This window comes from Lepus europaeus, chromosome 1 (assembly GCF_033115175.1).
Source record: "Lepus europaeus isolate LE1 chromosome 1, mLepTim1.pri, whole genome shotgun sequence".
In the NCBI taxonomy this organism is placed as follows: Eukaryota; Metazoa; Chordata; class Mammalia; order Lagomorpha; family Leporidae; genus Lepus; species Lepus europaeus.
This window is the reverse complement of record NC_084827.1, coordinates 174,980,930-175,006,483: the sequence shown is the minus strand read 5'-3', so window position 1 is coordinate 175,006,483 and position 25,554 is coordinate 174,980,930. Positions and strand designations below refer to the sequence as shown.

The window sequence follows — 25,554 nt, the reverse complement described above, 5'->3', positions numbered from 1 at the left end:
TTGCTTGTATTCTGATTTTGACTGGCTTTTTCCCCTTCAGGTCTGGGGTTAGCTACTTTGTGCTTTATATTAAGTCTTCTGCTAGAAATAATTTCTCCCTCTGCTTGGAACTTGAGTAGAGCACCTGTTAGATCACTTTGTTTTATGAGGCTGTGAGCTCTCTGAGGAAAGTGACTAGTTTGTATGTTATCCATATTTATAAGCTCTGTCATAGCTTGCACATATTTTAGTTGATAAATGTAATATACTAAGCACTCTGTTAAGTAGCTTAGTACAGTGGTTCTCAATTCTATCTGATCCAGTGTACCCTGTCTATAAATGTGTAGCTGATAGTGTAACTATCTTTATTATGCTCTTTTAGTATCTTGAAATTAAGAAGTACAGAAAACATCTGCCTACACAGAATTTAGAAAGATCAATCTAATGTGCTAGCATTTTACAAAGAGAATTAAACAAAAGGAAACACTTGATAACAGTAGCATCTCATTAGGTCAGTGCTTGGGTATAGTGAAACAAGATGATAGGATAGTTGCTTACACATCCGTATTTGAGTTCACTGACTGATAGTTACAACAGACTTAAATATATATTAAGTGGACACTTTCATCAAAGACTTTAAAACCAATATATGACTTAGAAAAGTGTAAAAAATACATAATTTTTTGTTGGTTTGCATGCATTTCTTGGTCAGACACTGTGGTGCAGTGGGTTAAGTAATTACTCAGGACTCCCACATGCCATATCAGAATTCCTGGTTCAAGTCCCCAAGTCCTGGGTATTCTCTGCTTCTGATCCAACTTCCAACTAATGCTTCTAGGAGGCAACAGATGATACAGTTCCCAACTCCTAGCTTCAGCCCAGTGTAGCTGATCCAGCCCTTGCTGTTGTGGGCCTTTGGGGAGTGAAGAAAGATGATGGAAGATATCTGTATCTGTCTTTCCTTCTCTCTCTGTCACTACCTTTCAAATAAACCTTTTAATTTTCTCTGGCATGCATAAAAACCAACAAAACAAGGCTAAAATAAGAAATTATAAGTGTATTTTTCATTTTAGGTTGCTGCTATATTTTTAAGTGTATTTGTAACTTCTTCACATATTACCAAGGCTTTTTAAAATATGGGTCTTGGGACAAGTTCTTAATTTTGTCTGACTGTTCTGTATATAGCAAGTTTTTATTTAAAGTGGTTTAAAATCAACTTTCTATCTTGATTATTGAAAATTGGTGGCTTATTTTAAAACATTTCACACACAAAATTCAAGTTTTGGAAGATAAAACTATAATGCATAGAAATTACATGTGTCTATTCATGTATACAAACAAATGTGGAGATATAATTAAATCTCAGCTTATTTTGAATTTGGTAATATGTGCATGTATTTTAACTTTTTTTCTTTATTAATTTGAGAGGAGGGGGGATAGACAGTGCTTCCCTACTACTGGTTTATTCTCCAAATGGTCACAATAGCTGGCACTGGTTCAGGCCAATGCCAGGAGCTAGAAGCTCAGTTCAGCTCTCTCAAGTGTGTGGCAGGGACTCAACTACTTGAGGCATCTCCTGCTGCCTCTCATAGTGCACATTAGTAGGAAATTGGTTTTGGAAATAGAGCCAGGACTTGAAACCAGGCACTCCAATAAGGAATGCCTGGCCAAATGCTGGCCCTGTGCATGTAGTTAAGCAATGAGTATATTTAGCATAGAAATTAAACAATATCAAATCTATAAGGAATTAACTACGTGTTACTACTAGTCACTTCATTTTTCTCTAACATTTTGGTATGAAATTTAGATCTCTCTTTACTCCCATTAGCTGAAGGTCGTTTTGGTTCTTTGGACTGCTAATGATTTGGCGAGCTGGCAGTAGAAGTATCTACAAGGGTATAGTTAATACTGTGTATATAAAAGTCAGCAAAAGACATTTGAGACTTGCCTTCAAGATAGTCTTGAAACCTGTTACCAGAGTTGATAAGTCTGTTCTGTTGCAACATGGATTTCTTTAATGTGAACTGATCCATGTACTCCCAGTAAATATAGAAATGATGGCAGTATAAAGTGAAAGTAGTGTTGGCTCATAGACAATTTTCTCTACAGTGTTAATACATGAACTGAAGTGGGAAAGGAACTTTGAAAGAGAAAAGTTTGGTAATATTTGAAGACCTTTGAAAAACCTACAAATCTCACAGAAATTATTGCTAGAAACATGATTTGATATAAGAAAATGCCAATCTAAAGTGGGCTTTTACATCACTATACTTGGTACTGTTGGATGCACTCCTGTGTTTGTAAAGAAAGAAGATGACAAAAAAAAGGTCTCATCTAAGATTATATTTTTAATTTTGATGAAATTGATCTAGTCTAGTATATTTAAGGCTTTGTCTTGAATTATATTGTGCTGTTCTGCAGCTTTTATAAATTTTACTAGGTCTTAAAGAAATTGTGTCTTTTCAATAATATTGAGTGTCAAGGTTTGATAAATGAGAAAGTAAAGTGAACTAAAGGACGCATCCGAGCACCTTTAGCTTTGAATACTGTGATGTTCTAATTGACTATTCTAAATTGGGTGTAACTTGATGTAGATTTATTTTGGAGCATTCTGAGCATCAATAATTTCTAAATGAGCATAATAAAATAGAGTCCCCTCTTTGGAAGGCTGTACATTGTCACTTCAGGGTTCCATCTGGTTGTCTATTCCTTTTACTCAGCAGGGTTGGCAAACTATATGGGCCAAGTCTGGCTCACTCCCCCCCTCCCCTTTTTTTTAAAGGTTTATTTATTTTTTATTTTTTAAGACTTTTGAAAGGCAGAGATACAGAGAAAAGGAGAGAAGGGAGAGGGGAAAGAGAGAGACAGACAGACAGATATCCATCCTCTGGTTCACTGCCCAAATGTCTCTCAATGGCTTGATCTGGGTCAAGGTGAATCCAGGAGCCAGGAACCTCCTGTGAGTCTCCCACATGAGTGTAGTGGCCCAAATACTTCAGCCATCTTCTCTTGCTTTCCCAGGCACATTAGGGAGCTGGATTGGAAGTGGACACCAACACTGCAGGCAGAGGCTTATTAACCTTCTACCCTACAGCACCAGCCCCTCACTGCTTATTTTTGTAAAAAAAAATTTGGTTGGAGTTTTGTCATGCTAATTAGTTCAGATTGTCTATATCTGTTTTCTGTGACAACTATCACCCACAGAATGAAAATATTTTCTGCCCATTACAGAAGATATATTAACATCCCTGTGCTACACTAGGCAGAGGAAACAAGAGATCAATATAATATTTTTAAAATACATTTTTAAATCCACTCTGTGAGATATACTTTACCGTAAATTTAGGGAAGATCAGTGTGGGCATTTTGTGAGTTTTGGTTTTTCTGAGATGATTAAATACTGCTAGCTTTTGTGGTTTGATAGAGTTTATTTACTAAATTCTTCAGTTCACTAAAGCTATTAGTGAGGTCTTGGAAATGACGGAGTAACTTTTGGAAGATAAAAAGTTAATGTATTTTAAGACCAAAGAACAATATGTTTGGTTTAAAAAGATAAGGACTGTTTTCTCATAAGGTTAATATAGCCTGGTTTCTGTTGGTAAACATAATGAATCTTATTCTTACTGCTTGGAACTAACTAGGGGTATATAACATTTTTAAAGACTGTTGCAGAGAGAGAGAGATTCTTTCAGGAATCCTAGAAAAGTAGAAGAAACAAAGATACTGGAAAGAGAAACCTTAGGTCTTTTTATTTTTTAATATTATGTATAAGCATTCTGAAGTTAATACTTTAAACCATAATGGTGGGCCGGCGCCGTGGCTCAACAGGCTAATCCTCCGCCTAGCGGCGCCGGCACACCAGGTTCTAGTCCCAGTCGGGGCACTGGATTCTGTCCCGGTTGCCCCTCTTCCAGGCCAGCTCTCTGCTATGGCCCGGGAGTGCAGTGGAGGATGGCCCAAGTGCTTGGGCCCTGCACCGGCATGGGAGACCAGGAGAAGCACCTGGCTCCTGGCTTCAGATCAGCGTGGTGCGCCGGCTGCAGCGCGCCGGCCGTGATGGCCATTAGAGGGTGAACCAACTGCAAAGGAAGACCTTTCTGTTTCTCTCTCACTGTCCACTCTGCCTGTCAAAAAAAAAAAAAAAAAAAAAGTAAAAGCTAACAAACTATACCTAGTTTCTGCTAGAGTTTAAGTGCACCTTTAACTGTTTACCCCAAGTTAAATAAGTTGACTTAGAAAAGATTTATTTATTTAATTGAAAGAGTTACAGAGAGAAAGAGACAGAAAGTAAGCTTCCATCCGCCGGTTTACTTCCCAAATAGCCGCAATGGCTGGGACTGGGCCAGACTGAAGCCAGGAGCTCCTTCCAGATCTCCCACTTGGGTATAGGGGCCCAAGGACGTGGGCCAACTTCTGCTGCCTTGCCAGTTGCATTACCAGGTACCTGGATCAGAAGTGGAACATTTGGGACTTCAACCAGTGCCCATATGAATGCTGGTATCACAGGCATTAATCCACTCTTCAACAGTGCTGGTCCTTCATTTGACTATTTAATAACACCTCAAATTTGAGTTTGCTTTTAATACATAGCAACCGGCCGGCGCCGTGGCTCAACAGGCTAATCCTCCGCCTAGCGGCGCCGGCACACCGGGTTCTAGTCCCGGTCGGGGCACCGATCCTGTCCCGGTTGCCCCTCTTCCAGGCCAGCTCTCTGCTGTGGCCAGGGAGTGCAGTGGAGGATGGCCCAAGTGCTTGGGCTCTGCACCCCATGGGAGACCAGGATAAGCACCTGGCTCCTGCCATCGGAACAGCGCGGTGCGCCGGCCGCAGCGCGCCAACCGCGGCGGCCATTGGAGGGTGAACCAACGGCTAAAGGAAGACCTTTCTCTCTGTCTCTCTCTCTCTCACTGTCCACTCTGCCTGTCAAAAAAAAAAAAAAAAAAAGCAGGGAAAAAAAAATACATAGCAACCACTATATACATGTAAAATGCTTATTTGTTAATAAGCTTATCCAGCAGACAGTGTATGTGCCTAGGTCCTGTTTTGCAAGAGATGATTGCCTCTCTGATATGTTAGTAAGTTTATAACACTCTCACAGATTCCATAGTGTGAGGTTTTCAGCGACTTATTTCCAAGTTCCTTTGAGATAGTGTTTGGGATGAAAGCTTTTAAGGATTTTTTTTTTTTAAACAAGGGCTAACAACTTTGGTATTAAGGAAACTTTGTTCTAATTTCTCACTACTATAAACTCTCTTATGTGGAAGATGGGTATGCATTTATTGTTTCATGTGTAACACCAGTTTTTCTGGATAAATATTAATGCAAGTTTCCCTTATTTATGTAAATTTCATGTAACTGGTGCCTGAGGGTAAAAAACTGGAGATAGTTTCTTTTTGTCCCTCTAACTTGCTTTTAGAATAATGATGACATAAGAATTTTGTTACAAATAATTATATGCAGTCATATCAATAGAATTGTGAATGTCTTTGGATCATTTTGTAATTTTGTATCTTTCTAGGGCTTATTGTTTTCTTTTGTACTTTCTCTTGATTAATGCTTTAATCTCTTGACATATTGCTATATTTATTTCATGTAGGTTTAGTTTACTATTTGGTACTGCTAATGATTTTCTGTGTAAAATCAGTTTAAGAATTGATACATCTGTCTGCATTTACTATGCTTACCTGAATTTTAAGGTATCATTTGGGAACTAGTATCATTGTATGCATCACAGATTGCCTTTTCTATAAAGTTTATAAGCTAGTAGAGTCACATTTTCTAATAAAAGTTGGTCTAAAATCTAAATTTACTTTTTTGTAAAAAAATGTATGAATGCAGTAAAATTACTGAAAAATTCACTAATGCTTGTGCAGCCAAAATCATGCTACACAAGTATGTCAGCTGATAGGCATGACATCTTAAGTGCTGGGTGTGGAGAGAGCTGGTTTATGAGGAAATTTCTTATGCCATTTTATTTGTTAGAATAATTTTGTGAATATTTGGAAAAGGGATAGAGTCAATAATGAAGAAATGGGAGGCTTTTTTCTAATGTAAAATATTTCACTTTCAGTGTCTTGTTTGCATCTCAGTTTCCTGATAGATTTCTGTTTTGATTTTCTGCTGACAGGTCACATTTAGGGCAGGCAAAACATAAGGGATATAGCCCTCCTGAGAGTAGAAAATCTAATTCTAAGGCACCCAAAGTGCAGTCTAATACTACTACTGAGCTGTCAAGGGGACACCTTTCTAAAAGGTAAATGTTCACATTGCTTATACATTTTCAAGGAAGAATTATATATATTTGAATCATTGCATACTATCAAAACCAGTTTATCCCAAAATGTTATATGATACATGTTTTAATTATAATTATAATGTTTAGGATTAATATTTTATCACTTTAGTAGTGATATTGGTGTACTATGCCATAGCCAATGAATTTTTTGTTTACCCTGGAAAGTGAGATTTTTCCTTGTTTAGAGAGCTATAAGATTCCTCCATTTGTTAATAAGCCATTATAGGCACCTAAAATTTCATTTAACCTTTTTCTTTAGTTTTTAGTGTCAGACCCATAGTTCAGGTCAGTGATTCTTGGGATCTAATTGGTAGGAATCTTTGGAAATGAATATAACTGTGAGTATTGGTTAGTAATACAAGATAAAAAAAATTTCTGACCTTTTGTTTTGAAAGTACATACATTATTGCTTATTCCAAGTTTTGACAAAGCAATTGTGTTTATGAATAAAATATCCACATTTTAGTTTCTACTGTATGATTTAGTTTTGCTTTATTTGTTGCATGATAGGAGTTTGTCAGTAATCTTTGGAGTAAAGAATACTCTTCTAAAACCACCCAGTCACATCTGCCTTTTCCCCCCATCTTTTCAGTTTTGAGCCATTTGAAAACCTGTCTTTCTTTGATCCTGTATTGATCAGGAAAATGTTTGCATTCTTTTTCAAGCACTTATTTCCAAAGATTTGAGAAGTTAGGAAATCAGTTTTGCATGACAGATTTACTGATGACAGGCTGCATTAACTCTTTTCTCATCTAACCTCGTAGAAGCTGCAGTTCGTCATCTGCTGTCATAGTTCCGCAACCAGAGGATCCAGACAGAGCCAATACTTCAGAAAGGCAGAAAACGGGGCAAGTGCCTAAGAAAGACAATTCTCGAGGAGTGAAACGCAGCGCTAGTCCAGACTACAACAGGACCAATTCTCCTAGCTCTGCGAAAAAACCCAAAGCACTTCAGCATACTGAATCGCCATCAGAAACGAAGAAGCCACATAGTAAGTCAAAGAAGAGACATTTAGACCAGGAGCAACAGCTGAAATCTGCACAATTGCCATCAACAAGCAAGGCTCACACCAGAAAGAGTGGGGCCACTGGTAGTTCACGGAGTCAGAAAAGAAAGAGGACAGAAAGTTCTTGTGTAAAGAGCGCTTCTGGGTCCGAATCAACTGGTGCCGAAGAGAGATCTGCAAAACCTACCAAGCTGGCTTCAAAATCAGCCACCTCAGCCAAAGCTGGGTGTAGCACCATCACTGATTCTTCTTCTGCTGCCTCTACTTCCTCCTCATCCTCTGCTGTTGCCTCCGTCTCCTCCACTGTACCACCAGGAGCCAGGGTGAAACAAGGAAAAGACCAGAACAAGGCCAGACGTTCCCGTTCAGCATCCAGTCCCAGTCCCAGAAGAAGTAGCAGGGAAAAGGAACAGAGTAAAACTGGTGGCTCTTCAAAATTTGATTGGGCTGCTCGTTTCAGCCCGAAAGTTAGCCTTCCTAAAACAAAACTGTCTCTTCCAGGGTCTTCTAAGTCAGAGACATCAAAACCTGGACCTTCTGGATTACAGGCCAAATTAGCAAGTAAGTTTATAGAGATATCTTTTTCTCCGATTAAAATTTCCCTTGGTTGGACATCAGTGATGATGCTTTCCAGTAGATTTTCCCCACCCCACAGTCTGAAGCAGTCTTAGATTCATTACTTGTGTCTATGTGTAACAATACATAACAATGGAAACTACATTTAGTTTTGTGGAGATGGATAAAGAATATTGCCTTCCTACCATTTATTTTTTTTTTTAAGGTTTATTTTAATTATTTGAAAGACTTTGTTCTATTTGTCCTTTTTACATTTCTCCAAATACAACAGAACAATGAAGCATGTAACTACACTTTTTAAAAGCACTCAATTTTTGTAAAGTTTTTTTTTTTTTTTTTAATAATTTATTTGAAAGGCAGAGTTACAGAGAAGCAGAGGCAGAGAGAGAGAGGTCTTTCATCCACTGATTCATTCCCCAGATGCCCGCAGCGGGTGGAGCTTCGCTGATCCGACCCGGAAACAGGAGCTTCCTCCTGGTTTCCCATGCTAGTGCAGGGTCCCAAGCATTTGGGCCATTTTCCACTGCTTTCTCAGGCCATAGCAGAGAGCTGGATCAGAGTGGAGCAGCCAAGACTTGAGTTGGTGCCTGTATGGATGCCGGCGCTGCAGGCAGCGGCCTTATCCACTACTCCACAGCACTGGCCCTATTTTGTAAAGTTTAGTCAAGGTACTTATTTCTGAAAATCTTTTCCCTTTTTGAGGTCTCAGAAGATTCTGGTTTCATATCTATATTTTGAGAGCCTAGAACCTTTTCTTGGTCGTTGGAAGACTTTATACTAGCATCCTTGTCGAAGTTAGCGAATGTTGAATCAGAGCAGTTAGTGCTGTTTAGTTTAACCCTATAGCCCAGAACTTTTGGTTGATTCAATATTAGCCACACTTTGACAAGTATACTAGTAGGTGCTATATTAAATCTGACATTTTAACCTCTATCACAGGGTTACTGTAAAGATAACATCTTCTACTTTGTGCAGTCTTTGTTCTACTTGTTTTGTTTTGTTTTGTTTTTGGACAGGCAGAGTTAGAGAGAAAGGTCTTCCTTTGCTGTTGGTTCACCCCCAAATGGTTGCTACGGCCAGTGCCCTGCGCCAATATGAAGCCAGGAACCAGGTGCTTCCTCCTGGTCTCCCCATGTGGGTGCAGGGCCCAAGCACTTGGGCCATCCTCCACTACACTCCCGGGCCACAGCAGAGAGCTGGACTAGAAGAGGAGCAACCGGGACAGAATCCGGCGCCCCAACCGGAACTAGAACCTGGGGTGCCGGCGCTGCAGGCGGAGGATTAGCCAAGTGGGCCTCGGTGCTGGCCTGTTCTACTTGTTACTTTAATTACGCAAAACACATGTATAAAATCTTACAAGATTAAAGGTATAAATGATGGAATAAGATTAGCTATATCAATAAAATAAACATTAAAAGGAGATAGACATTTGATACAGTGATTAAGATGCCATTAGAGAGAGGTTTGTGCTGTGGTGTAGTGGGTAAAGCTACAACCTGTAGTGTTGGCATCTCATATGTGTGCCAGTTTGAGTCTGGCTGCTCTGCTTCTGATCCAGCTCCCTGCTGGTGTGCCTGGGAAAGCAGCAGAGGATGGCTCAAGTCCTTGGGCCCCTGCACGTATGTGGGAGGCCTGGAGGAAGCTGATTCCTATCTTCAGATCAGCCCAGCTCCAGCTGTTGCAGCCATTTGAGGGGTGAACCTGCAGATGGAAAGACCTCTCCTCTCTCTGTCTGCCTCTCAAATAAAAAAAGAAATCTTAAGGAAAAAAAAAAAAGCCACTAGAGAGGCTGGTGTGGCACAGCGTGTTAAGGTGCTGCCTACAAAGCAGGCATCCTGTATCTGAGCACTGGTTCTAGTCTTGGCTGCTGTGCTTCCAATATAGCTCCCTGCTAATGTGCCTAGGAAAGCAGCAGAAGATGGCCTATATGACTGGACTCCTGCCACGCATATTGGAGACCAGGACAGGATTCTTGGCTCCTGGCTTCAGCCTGACCCAGCCCCATTGTTGCAGCCATGCAGAGAGTGAACCAGCTGATGGAAGATCTCTTTCTGTCTCTCCCTTTCTGTTACTCTCTTTCAAGTAAACGTAGTAAGTCTTTAAGAAAAAAAAGTCATTACTGTTGAGTACCTGAGTTAATTCCCAACTCCATTCCCATTCCAGCTTCCAGGTAGGTAGCATATATTGGCTTAGGTAGTTGTCCCTGCCACTCATGTGAGAGACCTGGTTTGAGTTCCAGGCTCCTGGGTTTGGCCTGTCCAGCTGTTGCAGTGCATGGTAATCTCTCTCTCTCTTTTTTTTAAGGTATCTGTTATTAGTTATCTGTTTGTTCTGCCAAAGCTTTCTTTTTTTAAAGATTTATTTATTTGAAAGGCAGAGTTGCAGAGAGACAGAGAAAGGTCTTTGATCTGCTGGTTCACTCCCCAAATGGCCGCAATGGCTAGAGCTGAGCCGATCTGAATCCAGGAACTTCTTCCAGGTCTCCCACATGGGTGCAGAGGCCCAAGCACTTGGGCCATCTTCCACTGCTTTCTTAGTCCATTAGCAGGAAGCTGGATCAGAAAAGTGGAGCAGCTGGGACTCAAACGGGTGCCCCTGTGGGATGCCCTCACTGCATGTGTCGGCTCTACCCACTATGCCACAGCTCAGCCCCACCGAAGCTTTCTTGGCCAGTTGGAGTAATTCTATCATTTTTTAGTTCCTTCTTCACCTTCTTTTAAGTGAGGTAGAGGCACCAGTGCATGTGTATATGCGTGTGTTGTGTTCATTATAGGAGCTGTGTAATCTCTGTGGCCAGTTGAGTTTACAGCCAGTTCTGTGGGATTCGGACATCCCTTTCTGCCCTCTAACCTTCCTGTCTTGATGAGCACATCTGTTGCAGCTCTTATTTCTAGAAATTCCAAGACTAGGTGTTACTAGTGTTATGTACTGCACTTGAGTGTTGTAGTCTTGACTCTTCTCAGAAATTAGTTTTCTTACAGCATCTATTTTTTTAAAAAGATTTATTTATTTATCGAAAGAGTTGGGGAGAGAGAGAGATAGGTAGGTCTTGCATCCGCTGGTTCACTCCCCAATTGGCCATAATGGCCAGAGTTGCACTGATCGAGGCCAGGAGCCAGAAGCTTCTTCCTGGTCTTTCACATGGGTGCAGGGGCCTAAGGATTGGGGCCATCTTCCACTGCTTTCCCAGGCTATAGCAGAGAGCTGGATTAGAAATGGAGCAGCTGGGACTCAAATCTGCGCCCACATTGGATGCCAGCAATGCTGTCTTTACCCGCTATGCAACAGCACCAGCCCCTTTACAGCATCTATTAATACAATTTATTTTTAAAGATTGATTGATTGATTTGGCTGCTGTGTGTGATTAAAAAAATTTTCAAAAAAAAAAAAGATGGCCAGCGCCGAGGCTCACTAGGCTAATCCTCCGCCTGTGGCGCCGGCACCCCGGGTTCTAGTCCTGGTCGGGGTGCTGGATTCTGTCCTAGTTGCTCCTCTTCTAGTCCATCTCTCTGCTGTGGCCCCGGAGTGCAGTGGAGGATGGCCCAGGTCCTTGGGCTCTGCACCTGCATGGGAGACCAGGAGGAAGCACTTGGCTCCTGATTTCGGATCGGCACAACGCGCCAGCTGCCTCGCACTGGGCCGTAGCGGCCACTTGGGGAGTAAACCAACGGCAAAGGAAGACCTTTCTCTGTCTCTCTCACTGTCTAACTCTGCCTGTCAAATAAAAAAAAATTTTTTTTTTTCAGGTGGGAATACATAATTTTCTGCCTAGATTTCCTTTGTTCTTTCAGCTTGTAGGAATCAGTGAACCTGTTAATTTGGTTATGCTATATTTCCTGACATAAAGGCTCATCCTAAGAGATGATTGGTTTGTAGAAAACTTCACGATAAAGGAAACTCTTGAAGTTGTAGGAATAATAGTATTTTTCAAGATGGTTTGTGAAAAAATTCCTATTACTTAAGGAGATTCAGGATGTTCACTCACATTGAAAGCTGTAGAAAGTCTTAGCTTCTGTTTAGCACAGTATTTTACAACTTTATAGACCATTTGTTACTACCTCTGACACAGCAGTGGTCCCTGGAACACACCTTTAGTAGGAGACCTTGGCCAGTGTGCTGCTTTGGCAGCTGTTGATGCACTGATGAGCAGATTCCATGTAAGAAACTGGCAGAGAGCTGCTGGAGCAGCTACTTTGTGATGGGCTCCTTGTTAGTTGCCAGTTATAACTCATCAAAATAATTCTGGGACAGAGGTTACCCCATAGTGCGTGGTAGAGATCTTGAGTACCCCCAGAAAGAATAATTTTGACAAGTTTTAATGTGCATTAGGAAATCATTAAAGCTAAGTGGTATTTAACCTATGTAAATACTTTTTTGCAAATTTATATGGCATAAATATAAAACTAGAAAGGTAATATAATGATATGGATTGTTTTAAAAATTTTTACAGTATATCAGTAACACTGATTTTAAAATTTGCCTTTAAAATATATTTTGCCTAGCTACTTTTTTAAAAAGTAAGCTAACTTTTAAAAAATTAAAATGATTTCTAAATGCCTTAGCAATAGGTGATGGCAAAGAATTATAACGTGTAGTTGGTGATCAAAGTTTGAGTAATTATGGGACTTAATAGAAAAATTTAAAGATATTATATTTCCAGGCTAATATGTTTGTAGATCTACTTTACTCTCCATTATTTAAAGTGGACATCATGTGCCCAGTATTAATAACAGTCAGCAGTAGTTACCAGCTTATTTCCATCTTAGGTTTCACACTCTTCTGGTGACTTGCATGCAGCCTGTGGCCATTATTAGAACTAGACAAGAATCAGGCAGATGCTGAATTCTGGGAAGGTAATTCTGCTTTGATTAGGTTGCTTTCTTTCAGTATGAGACATGCTACTTTGCGTTCTAGCATGAAGAGAGGAAAGAATGAGTTGAGTAGGAGAGAAAATTTAACAGACTCTTGCTATTTGCTGTTAATGTCTCATAGGATCATTCCCACTGAGTTGAAGGTTGGATTATTTTTAAACCCTGTGCAGTATTGAATGGGAGCTTAAAAGGCTTGAGTATCAAGAGTTTTCTATATTAAAGCAGCTGTTAAAAAACTTAGCAGTGTACAGGAGGTTAATAGTTGCAGTATGTCACAGCTTTGAAAAATTACCAGCAGAGTCCTAATATTGCTGAGACTTAAAAAAACAAAAATCACTATATTAGAGAAAATGAGTTGTCAGGTTCTTTTGTTTCTCTTTTTGAAAGAACATTAAAAGGAAGCAAGTGTCATTTTCTTCTATTAAGATTGTGCTTTGTTTTCTGTTGTGAGTTACCATGTAAGGCATTTTTGATAGCAGGTTATAGTCAGAATGAACTTAACCAAATTCGATTTTATTAAACAGATATTAGTAGGTATAAATTGATCTTTTATATCCTATTGTGGTACTTTGTAATAGTTTGACACTTGGGCTTTCAAAAATGCTTATTACAAAAATACAGAAAATACAAAATGTTCAAAGAAGAAAAATGCTATATGCCACGGGTGGGAAGCTTTTTATTCCTGCCAAGGGCCTTTTGGATATTTATAACATCATACGTGGACCATACAAAATTATCAACTTAAGATTTATTGGATTTTGAGTCCTACCTGCGGTTGCCTTTCATGGGTCTGCGCCAGATGTTCCCCAACCCTGCCATATGCCTTAGGCTGCCTCTTCTGTGTGTGTGTGTGTATCCTGCTAGTCTTTCATGTGTTGACTATGCACAGTTCTAATTCAAAGACTTAAAGAATTATATTTGTATTGTTTTCTTGCCACATTGTCCTTTCTCATAGTTGATGACTTTGGTATTTATTTCAGTGTCTAAACTATGTACTTATATATCCAACTTTTTTTTTTCCCCCTTAAAGTTTTGATCTTCTACGGAAGGATTTTAACCTTACCTACTCCTTTCACCCACCACACACATATTGTATATACTTCAGATTTTCTAAGCACAATCGATAATCAATGTTTATATTACCATGTATGTGTAAACATTAATTTCGCTGGTCACGTAGAAATGTTTCCTTTCTTACATGTTTTTGTTTTTCCTTAATCTAGGAACTTACCAACTCCATACACCTTACTAGTTGTCTAAATCTTTTCTCAAGCTGTCTACTTGCATCTGTCTCATCTTTCTGAAGAAGAGAGACCTCTGGATGGTTGTTTTCTATACTGGTTATACTGTTTCTAGCCTTGAAGTTTTCTTCAATATCTTCAGTTTCCTTTTTCCAGATTCCATGTCATCTTTTGTTGCTTTCTAAGCAAAAGTACTTAAAAGATTTCTTTTAAATATTTATTTATTTGCTTATTTGAAAGGCAGAGTTAGAGGGAGAGGTAGAGAGAGACAGAAAGAGAGAGAATGCTCTACCTGGCTGCGATTGCCGGGGCTGGGCCAAGCCGGAGTCAGGAGCTTTATCCGGTTCTCCTAGGTGGGTGCAGGGGCCCAAGCACTTAGGGCCATCTTCTGCTGCCTTCCCAGCACATTAGCTGGGAGCAGGCCACAGTGCTGGATTTTTAAAAGTTTTATTTATTTATGTATTTGCTTTTGAATATTTGAAAATGTATCATACCACCATGATACATATTTGATGGATTCTTGAATATAGCTGTCTGGGTTGAAAGTTATTTTTCCTTCAGAATTTTGAAGAATTATATATCTGTTTATATAATCTCTTTATGGGAGCTTAAATATCTTTACCTTCATTATTTAAAAATGTCATGATATTGTTCATTGCTGTATGTTTATTTTCATTCCTTGTTAGAATGTCCAGCCATCCTGGCTTCCTTTGTGGTCTTGACCCAAGACTTATACTGTTAACCTTAAAACCAAGAGAGTCCCAGGCAGGCCAGAATTGTTGATCACCCTATCTGTTTTTTCTTTGCTCTGTTTCATTTCATTTAATGTGATTATGCTTTTGGATGCTCTTAATCTTTTTGCTTGCCATTTTTGTTTTATTTCTGGTAGATTTCTTCAGCTTTATCTTTCAGTCTTTGATTTTATTTTTCTTCATGTTTGCTATCTTATTTTTAAGGGGCTATGTTTATAGAATCCTGTATTTGGCTTATGGATACATTTCTTAGGACATGAATGATGTTCTTTGCTTTTGCATATTCTCATTTTCTCACACAGGAATAGTAAAATTTCTTTTGACATAGTCAGGTGTGGGTTGGGTTGGTTTTTGTGTATAAAACTAGGAACTATCAGAATTCCTGGTTGTTGCTTCATATACACATATAGATGAGGCTAAAATCCTAATGTGTAAGCTGTAAGGATCTCAGTAAATTTTTGAGATGCCATGTTTAGTTATCTGATTGGGTCCATTTACTGATTGTGAGACCTCTATCCTTAGCTTTTATATATTTTTTTCTTCTGCTGGTAAAATCCCCCAGGGAAAATTCTTTCAAACTTAAAGGCTAAAAGCTAGAGTTCTCCCACTATGGGGCCTGGGTGGGAGAGGAGGCCTGAGAAGGAGAGTGGTGCTTATGTTCTCTATTTTGCCCATTTGTACCTGATCCCTTTCCTTCCTTTCATGTTTGGTTATGTTGCATCTATTGGCAACTGTGTACGTTGTCTAGAATTTCTGTATTTTATACTTTCTGGCGAATAAAGGCTATGTGATCACTGGATCAGGAGAGCTTTTCAAGTCCAGGAGGGATCTGGTGTTCTGTTTCAGAAACAGCCTATCAGCAAATCCTCAGTTTTAACCCTGAAGTTTTCCCAGGTAATCAATACCATTCTTTGTTGCTTAAGTGTGGCTAGTGTTATAGGGCGCCAGTGTTGTGTGGCATAATGGGTACAGCCACTGCCTGAGATGCTGGCTTCCCACAGGGCTGCTGGCTCATATCCAGGCTGCTCCACTTCCAGTCCAGCTCCCTGCTAATGGGCTGGGAAAAGCAGTGGAAGATGGGCCATGTGGGAGATTTAGAAGAAGCTCCTGCCATTGGGGGAGTGAACCAGTGGATGAAAGATCTCTCTCTGTAACTGTCGACTTTCAAATAAATACATAATAACAAATATTTTTAAAGATATTTTTAAAAACTTTCAAGTTCAACACCTTTCCTAATGTGTGGTGCAGAGATTGTCTGAAGTTGAAAGAAGTTTTAAATAAAAAATTTAAAAGCTCATGAAGTTTTATAGAGTCCTTTTGCCACTTTTCTCCTAGACTGTTTAGTGATGCTTTTAAGTAATTTAAAGAGTAAAGAATTTACCTTTTCACAATAAGGCAGTTAATAGCCCAAAATTAAAGCATCATGGAAAAAAGCAACTGACCTGGATCAGTACATAATCGGTTTGTGAAAAAGTTAGATCAATTTAAGATGATAATGTAGCTCTCATGGAAAGATGATTGTTGATTTGGGGGGACATTTTGCTATTAGCGTTCTGTTTTTAGGTAGAGCTCACTGCCCAGTATGTTGGCATATGTGTTAACCTTATTGGAGAAGGTGTAGATGAATAATGTCACTGTTTCTTTATTCATAAAATAGTAATCCCAAATAACATGTAAAGTGTACCTGGTTTGCTTTTCTCCATAATTATACAATAGTCTATAAATTGGACATTCTAGTAGCCTAGTGTATATTCCTTGTTGATGGGATGGGTGGCATAAAGAAATCAGTTTTTGTTCTCTTAAAGCTTTATTGGCAAGTATTACGTAAACTTTCTGAAATGAGACAATGTAAGGGTAATAAATATAGTAAATTTAATAAATTGATGGAATGAATAATATACAGACAGAAAGGTCTCTTGGCCTTAATTAGTGGGCACGGTAGTAGAGAATAAGAGATAAAAACTTTGGAAGAGGATGTGGGAGAGGTAGGACTGTCACACGTAAGACATAGCCCAAGTCAAGGATGAGCCAGACTGGAAGACTGATCCTGAAATGGAGTGCCAAGAACCATTAGCTTTCCTGTTAGTCACTAGAAGGGCCATGGAAAGATTCTGTGAACTTTATTTCTAAAAGATTTATTTATTTTTTTATTTCCTTGAAGGCACAGTGACAGAAGTATATATAGAGAGAGCTTTCATCCAATGGTTGACTTCCCAAATGGGTACACATCTAGGGCAGCGACAGGAGCAGGAACTCCATCCAGGTCTCCCCTGTGAGTGGCAGGGGCTAAAGTACTTGAGCTATCTTCTGCTTCTTCCCAGGTCCATTAGGAGTAATCTGGATTGGAACAGGAGCCAGCAGGACTCTACCTGGCACTCTTAGTGTGAGATGCCAGTGCCTGCTGCACCACAGTGCCACTCCTCTGTGAAGTTTTGAACAGGCTGAGTTTTGTAATTTTTAGTTCATGATAACTTCTCTTTATAAAATTTTACTTTTACATTTCTCATGTATAGGTTTAAGGAAATCTACCAAGAAACGCAGTGAGTCCCCCCCTGCCGAGCTCCCCAGTTTGAGGAGGAGCACACGCCAAAAGACCACGGGCTCCTGTGCTAGTACCAGGTAATGATCTGGCTAATTAAGTTGATTTATCTTTGATTGCTCAGATGTTTTCAGTTTTCATCAAAGTCTCTCACTCCATTTTTAAAAAATCACTAAGTAATTTTTTACTTGTTTATTACAGACATTTCTTCTAACGTAACTCATCATTTTCATGAATTATTCCCCAGTGTTTATATGATTTTTACTAAGTTTTAATAGTGGTATTTTTTGACAACACTTTTATCCACTATTCTTGTCTCTGTTACCACACTGTCTTCTCAGAATTACTACCAGTAGCTGAAACTTTCGTGGTTTTTGGTGGTAGAGTCTGCCAAATAACCTGAATGAGGTCTTTATGTGGATTTGGGTTGTGTTTTAAATTTCCCAGGAGTATGATTAAAGAATTAAAAGGGATGCCTGTAATATTACCTTATTCCTAAAAGTGTTGACACCAGTTACTAAGTTTAATGGGTGATGGAGAGAAAAGTATTACTTTTCATTTGTATGGTTATACCATCTCCTCTCAATAAAAAGTCTAGATTCTTTTCCTTTTTTTTAAAGTTTATTTTATTTGAAAGGCAGAGACACAGAGATAGAGCTCTCCCATCCACTGGTTCACATTCCAGATGCCCACAAGAGCCAGGGCTGGGCCAGGCCAAAGTCAGGAGCCAGGAACTCCAACTTGGTCTCTTACATGAGTGGAGAACCTGCCACCTTCCAGGGTGCTGCGATGTGTGTGTTCTTTCATGTTTCCAGTTCCTGTGTCTTCCACTTGCTGTAGATCTCATCTTAAGAACGTAACTGCCTTTTATGTGATGTAGGATATTACTTCTCATACTTTTATTGCCTAATTGAGAATCTTAAGTTGAAGGTAAACCTCTTTTCTACAATTTCCTCTTAGATTTTCATACTTGATCAGTTTGGCCAAGTGCCTCTCCAGTAGGGAGATGTGAGTTCTCTTTGTTTTATTTGTAGTTTGTATCCATTACAAAATTCATCAAACAACAGTGATAGGGGAATGATTTTCTTTTGTGCTTTTCTACTGTATAACTCAAGTAGGTAGAATTCTTCTGTATTCTGGCTGCTCTTGGCAGTGGTACAGTAATGATGTAAGGAAAAAGTATGACTTGTTGTTTGTTAAGTTGTTATTAAATATACCTTTGCCACTTTAAAATCCTTTTCCATTTATTTTTAAAATTTTTTAGTTTAAAATATCTAGTTTGCCCATTTCCTTTTGATGTTTCTTAGCAATACTTTAATGAAGACTTTGGACAAAATATCTTAGTTCTTCAGAGTTTTTGTACTATTTTGGGTTGAAGTATGAACTGAGTTTTATGGTTGAAGAGTTCAAGCTGTATGTGAAGTCAGGTGATTGAGTATAAAAATTTGTCTTGCCCTGCCTTTCTGTGCAACCACCTTTCCTTCCGCAGGTACCTGGAAATTAGTGCCTGTGCAGTCACTTCCAGTGTAGATGGTCATGCTGTGCGCAAGCCCTCTAGCCACTTGCCTTGAAACATTTTCTGAATTATTTGAGATTCAGTTTAAATTTAGTGCCTTGGTAGCCTACTGAGGCTGTGTGTCTTTGTTTCTCTTTAGACTGTTTCTCCTTGAGGGCAACAACCCTATGTATCCAAAGTGGTTAGCCCAGTGTGTTGGTGCAGTTAAATGATAAATGAATGAATTTGAATCCTTCTAATTTGTAGCTTGGTAAGTTGGGTTTGGAATGAGCTTTCCTTGTGAAGGAAAGATTAGTTAAGCAAACCCCTATTTAGGAGGATTTTACACTGATTTGAAGAAAAATGTCAGTACTCTCAGGTAATTCAGAGCTTTCATGTACATGTCAATTATGGTTGCTGCATTTCTGTTCTCTGCAAGCAGCTTTAAGGCTTCACATTTTGCTGGCTGTAGCTCGACCTTAATGGTTTCTTTTGTAATAGATATCTGCATGCCCTAAAGGAATTTGGGGAACTGTTTTTTAAATACTTTTAAGTTGTAGTACATTGTGGGGAGGATCTTTGTTACTACTTGATTTACTAATTCCTCATTAAAATAGAGGAAAAGGTCACCATCAATACAATAATCCTAAGAGAAATGAGTGTTAGTTTTTTCTATATCTTGTTCTGTGCCTGTATCATAAACAAGTTTTTTTCCAAATATCATTTGCATTTATTTATAAATATGAAAATTGTTATAGTTTGTTTAAAAGGTTTAATTATTGTCCATTATTGGGATATTTAGTTTTGGATGATGTAGGTAATCTGGAATATAGAAGATGGAAACTTTTTCCCATCTCCTTCTTTCCTCTCTGCGTTGGCAGTGTCAGTCAGCAAGCCCTTTTATATTGATCCACTGGTTACCCTGAAGTGTGGAACTCTATTTTAAATGAATTGAATTTTCTCTGCAGGAGGAGTCTCTTTTCTATTTAGTTGGAATTATTTGTGTCTGTAAGGATGACAACAGCTCCTAGTGACACAAAAGCTTGTATTGTGAATGTGATATAACTTGGAAGAATTTTAAGTATACAAAGTCTTAGTTGTTATGCTTAGTGATTTTCTGTAACAATTTTTATTTTAAAAGAAGAAACTGGCTTTGTGCTCCATGAATCTGAGCTTTGTGCTGTCTATACATTGCTCCTGGTTCCCTCGTAATGCTGCCTATGATGACATTTTTGTGTTGTAGTCGGCGGGGCTCTGGCCTGGGCAAAAGAGGAGCAGCTGAGGCTCGTCGACAGGAAAAAATGGCAGATCCTGAAAGCAACCAGGAGGCAGTAAATTCTTCAGCTGCACGGACAGATGAAGCTCCCCAAGGAGCTGCAGGTAGATGGCACTTCTTAACTCTAAAATCTATTTTTCTTATTTCACAGATTTATTTAGGGAGTAAATTACTCTATCCATATAGAGATACAATGAAAGGGAGGAGATAGAAATATACTGTATGTTGCCATCATACGAACTTCGTGTTCTGTTTTGTTACATTTGCTGTTTCTTAATGTTTGTTTAATTCAGACTTGTATTCTGTTCAAAAGGCTTTTAGGAGAGAGTAACTCCTTTTTTTATAAGCATTTCAAATATTGACTTGGACATATAATTGATTATTTGAAAGAGTTTAAATACATGATAAAAATGTTGAGGATGTGATTAAATTGCTTCATACATACGTAAATTTTAACAGGATTTTTAAAAATAATGTTACAGTGAACCTCAGCAACTTTAAGAAATTAAATTTTTATGGGCTGCTTATTTTTGTTTTTAATATCTTAGAAGACCAAGAATTATGCTTTTTCCCCCTCTTTTTAGCTTTAAATATGTATTCATTACTGTTACCAAAACTAGTTGAATAATTCAACTGTTAATTGTGGCTAATGGTGTTTTTGTAGTTTTTTTTGTTTTGTTTTGTTTTTAAGATTTGTTTATTTGAAAGGAGGCGGAGTTACAGAGAAAGGGAGAGGTAGAGGTCTTTATCTGCTGCTTTACTCCCGAAATGGTCAGCCCTGGCCTGCTGAAGCCAGGAGCTTCTCCTGGGACTCCCATGTGGCAGGGGCACAGGTATTTGGACCATTTTTCTGCTGCTTTTCCCAGGGAAAAGCTGGGATTAATCATATGTCATGTAATCATATGTCATGTTTTACCTGAAGGGTTCTAGTTTTCCTTCTGCTGTTACCTTGTCCTGCTCAGCTAAGCATTTTTTTAAACCACTTGTTGTTCCTAGTTTTTTCTTTTTTTAAAAAATTTTTTAAAAAAGATTTATTTATTTATTTATTCATTTGAAAGGCAGAGTTACCCAGAGGCAGAGGCAGAGAGAGATACCTTCCATCCACTGACTCACTTCCCAAATGGCTGCAACGCCCAGAGCTGGTCTGATCTGAAGCCAGGAGCTTCTTCTGGGTTTCCCAGGCAGGTGGAGGGGCCCAGAGACTTGAGCTGTCTTCTGTTGCTTTCGCAGGCCATAGCAGAGAGCTGGATTGGACGTGGTCTCCAACTGTCGCCCATATGGCTTTACCTGCTATGCCATAGCGCTGGCCCCATCCTAGTTTTGTATGATAAATTACTTGGTAGACTTACAGCATATTTTTTGGTGAAAGAGATCTTTTTTTCCTCCTGTACCTTTTCCCTGGGAGAGTTTTTCCAAAATATTAAATGGAAGAGGGTAGAAAAAGAGTCTGATCAGGTAATAGAAGCTGCTCATGACACAGCCTTTCCTTCTCAGTCTGTCAGTGCATATTTCAAGTATGAATGTGGGACGGGGCAGTTCCCACAAGATGACAGAAACGGAGTTGCTGAATGTGTTAAAGTCAACTCACTGTAGTAATCGTAAGAGCTAATGGGTATGGAGTGTGCACTTTATTGCAGACACATATTAAACACTTGACATATATTCTCATTTGATATTCAGATAACTTGTCATTATCATTTATAAATGAGGAGAAACTAAGACATACTGGTTAAACTTTCCCAGGGTTACAGACTGTGTGACTCTCAAATCCAGGTCTTAGAAATCAAGTGTACATTTGTAACAACTGTGGTTCTGTTTGCCTGTAGTTGCAAGAGTTTATTTAATTTATATGAATGTAATTAAAGGCTGAAATGAAGGGGTGGGGTAAATTTTGTTCTGTGGTGCAATTATTTAAGAAGATAAGATCTTTAAGGGATCAGGCTCACTAGTTTGCTTTCCTAAATACTGTTGTGTGTTTCATTGTCATATGTACTTGAAATCACAGTGTGATACAGATTTCCAAGTTTATGTATTATAGTCATAGTGATAAAACATTTATTTGCCATATTTCCTGACTGTAGAGGAGCACTGGGCTAATTGTATTTTGGAGAAGGGATCTTTTTTTAGGGGAAAGGAGAGAATTACGTAAAAGTTTTACATTCTTCAGTATGTGCTTTAATTTCTCTATATGTAAAATACAAACTTCAGTAGAGATTGTGCTAATTCACTCCTTGGGATGCCTACATCCCATGTTAGAGTGCCAGTTCCAGTCCTGGCCGCACTGTTAACCATCCAGCTTCTTGGTGATGAACCTGGAATGACAGCAGTTGATGGCCCAAGGACTTGGCCACCTTCCACCCACATGGCATTCCCAGATAGAGTTCTTGTCTCCTGGTTTTGGCATGGTCTGGTAGTCCGGTAGCCCTGGCTGTAGCAGGTTTTTGGGGGAGAGAACCAGCAGAATTAAGATTTCATTTTCTGGCTCCCCCTCTTGTCATTCCAGTTTTCATATAAATAAGTAAATCTTTAAAAATATATATAAACTTCTAAATTGGTATAATGGCAGTCATTTGATATAGTGATTAAAACGTTTCTTGAGATAACATGCATTTCATGTTGGAGTGCCTTCATTCCAGTCCTGGCTCTGCTCCCAACTCCAACTTCCTGTCATTGTGTGCCCTGGGAAGCAGCAGGTAATGGCTAAAGTCGTTGTGTACCTGTCACCCATGTTAGAGACCAGGTTTGAGTTCTTGGTTTCTGATTTTACCCTGGCCCAGCTACAGCTGTTGAGGGTATTTAGGGAGTGAGCCTCAGAGGATGGGAGCTCTATGTCTTCCTCCCTCCCTCCCTCTTCTTTCCTCCCTCTTGTGCCCTGACACACACACACACACACACACACTCTGTGTCTCTCCCCTCCTCCCCCCCAGCTAACTAAATAAAAATATTTTAAAAAACATACTCTGTTGCCTTCCATGTCTACACATCTAGTAAACTCAGCAGTTCCTGGCAAGTAAAATCTAATTCTATGAGCTTTATAATAATTTATCTTTGCTTTCTGTAAAAGAGGTTGCTTCAGTTAAGGTATAAAACCTTGGTGCTCTATCAGATTTTGTGTTCTGATTTACACAGTGTCTTGATTGTTCTCATTCAAGTGTGTATTGTAAACTATTTGACATGGTGCTGTGAAGATAGACCGAGATTATAGAAAATGACTGATTTAAGAAAAAAGATTGACACTACTGAAAACCTGGTGTTGGATATTCTATTGATAGTTACATTTTGTCTCTTGGGACAAATCTGGTGCATGAACTCAAGTGATTAGAAGCCTTGACTAAAGAACTTTGTAGTCGAGCCCTGTGACTTGATTACATTTTCTTATCTGTATGACTACAAAACAGCTACTGTCTATGCTCTTGATTAATTTGGCCTAAAGTCTATCGATTTTCTAAAACATACATAAAAGGAACCACAGTGGGCAGCTGCTTAATACTTGCCATCAAAGGAGTGGTAGCAGGAGCCTTTTCTTTTTGTCTAGTAATTGATTTCTGTTAAAAATGAGCACCTTGCCCCACCCACACCTTCCATTCCTCCAGTTGCTTCTTGTAGTGGTTCTGTGGTTCCTAAAGGTTGGGACTTAGCTAGAATACAACTATAACAGCTTTTTCAATGATGTTCTTGGACATGTTCTGTGTCTTGATCGTCTTTGTGGCCAAGCAGTGTGAAATATTCATTAAGAAGGTCAATAGAATAATGTGTATAAGAAGTAACAGAGGGACCTACTCTATGGTGCAGCCAGTTAAAGCCCTGCTAATGCACCTGGGAAGACAGTGGAGGATGGCCCCAGTCTTTGGGACCCTGGAAGAAGCTCCTGGTTCCTGGCTTCAAAGTAGCCCACCTCCGGCAGTTGCAGCTGTTTGGGGGAGTGAACCAGCAAATGGAAGGCCTCTGTCTCTACCTATCTCTGTCAAATAAATAAAATTAATTAAAAAAAAAAACAGTAACAAAAATATCTTTTTAAGCTTTATTTTGAAAGGTAAAGTGAAAGGCAGGGGAAGAGAGGGAGAGATCCATCTTGCATCTGCTGGTTCATGCCCCAGATGCCTGCAACAACCAAAGTTGGGCCAGGCCAAAACCACGATTCAGGAATTCCAGCTCTCACACTTTGAGTGTCAGGGATCCATGTATTTTGGTCATTGTATGTTGCACAGGATGCTAATCTGACGTGGAGTTAGGGCTCATCCCAGGCGTTCTGTAAGCACTCGGGTTAGGATAATGGCATCCTAAGCAGCAGCTTAGCATAATGTGCCATAGCACCTGCCTTGAGGAATCCTTTAATGGTTGGAAGTCTGTAGAATGTACTAAAATGTGATGAATACGCTTTTAAAAACCAGCATTGCCTTAGGTGAGGTTTTGATGTTTACTTGTTTATTTGTGTGTGTGTGTGTGTGTATGGTTTCTGAGCATGCGTTAAAAAAGCCCAACTATTTCGTTGATTAAAATTTTGTTATTTACTTTCCACATATCTGGAAGACCTTTAAAAAAAGTTTTTGAGGGGGCCGATGCTGTGGCTCACTTGGCTAATCCTCTGCCTTCAGCACCAGCATCCCATATGGGCACTGGGTTCTAGTCCTGGCTGCTCCTCTTCCAGTCCAGCTCTCTGCTGTGGCCCGGGAAGGCAGTGGAGGATGGTCCAAGTGCTTGGGCCCTGCACTCGCGTGGGAGACCAGGAAGAAGCACCTGGCTCCTGGCTTTGGATGGGCTTAGCTGCTGCCGTAGCGGCCATTTTGGGAGTGAACTAACAGAAGGAAGACCTTTCTCTCTGTCTCACTGTCTAACTCTATCTGTCAAATAAATAAAAATTAAAAAAAAAAAAAAACTATTGAAAAAAAAAGTTTAAGAGCCACTTTAACAAATTGATTCGTAATTGGTGCTTAACAACAATAGTTTTAACAATGTGTCTGTACAACTTAAAAACAACTGCCTTCGAATTAAAAATACTTAATGAGTTGATGTAGTTCCTAAGGGATACAACTTGGTTTTAAAATCTGACCCGTTACTGGCTGTCAAAGCCTCCGTTTCCTCATGTGCATGATGAAGCTTATAATACTTCTTGGTACAGTTGTGAGGAAACATAGACAGTGCCTACAAATAGTAAGCATTTAATAATTGTGTATGTCTGTAGCATTCTAGATTGTAACTATTGGTTAATGTCTTTTTTTCTTCCACAAAAGTGAATTTTGCTGAACTTTGGTACCCTTTAATATCAGCATTTCTGGTTAGCTTGTAGCTCTAAAACCATAGAGATGCTGGAAGAGGCCAGACAGTAAATGTTTTAGGCTTTATGTGTTCTCTGTTGTAACTGCTCAGTTCTGTGATTATAATGTGAAAGCAGCTATGGACTATATGATATGGATCTATCATGTGAATGAATGCATGCAGCTGTATTATAAAATGTTATTGAAAAAACTGGTGGCGTAGATTTGGCCTTTGGCAATAGTTTACTGATCAGTATTCTAAGATTTTT

General features: G+C 39.2%; 1 protein-coding gene across 12 annotated transcripts in view; it reads left to right on the top strand.

Annotated features, from left to right (window-relative positions):
* TRIP12 (thyroid hormone receptor interactor 12) overlaps positions 1 to 25,554 on the top strand; it is a 157,598-nt gene that overhangs the window by 51,409 nt on the left and 80,635 nt on the right. For 7 of the 12 annotated variants that reach the window (XM_062193202.1, XM_062193277.1, XM_062193229.1 and 4 more), the window contains exons 3-6: positions 6,107 to 6,232; positions 7,039 to 7,841; positions 17,234 to 17,339; positions 19,998 to 20,134. In XM_062193202.1, coding sequence (XP_062049186.1) covers positions 6,107 to 6,232; positions 7,039 to 7,841; positions 17,234 to 17,339; positions 19,998 to 20,134 — 1,172 coding nt within the window. The remainder of the gene's footprint in view (positions 1 to 6,106; positions 6,233 to 7,038; positions 7,842 to 17,233; positions 17,340 to 19,997; positions 20,135 to 25,554) is intronic. The other 5 variants (XM_062193269.1, XM_062193262.1, XM_062193254.1 and 2 more) reach the window with 2 other exon arrangements.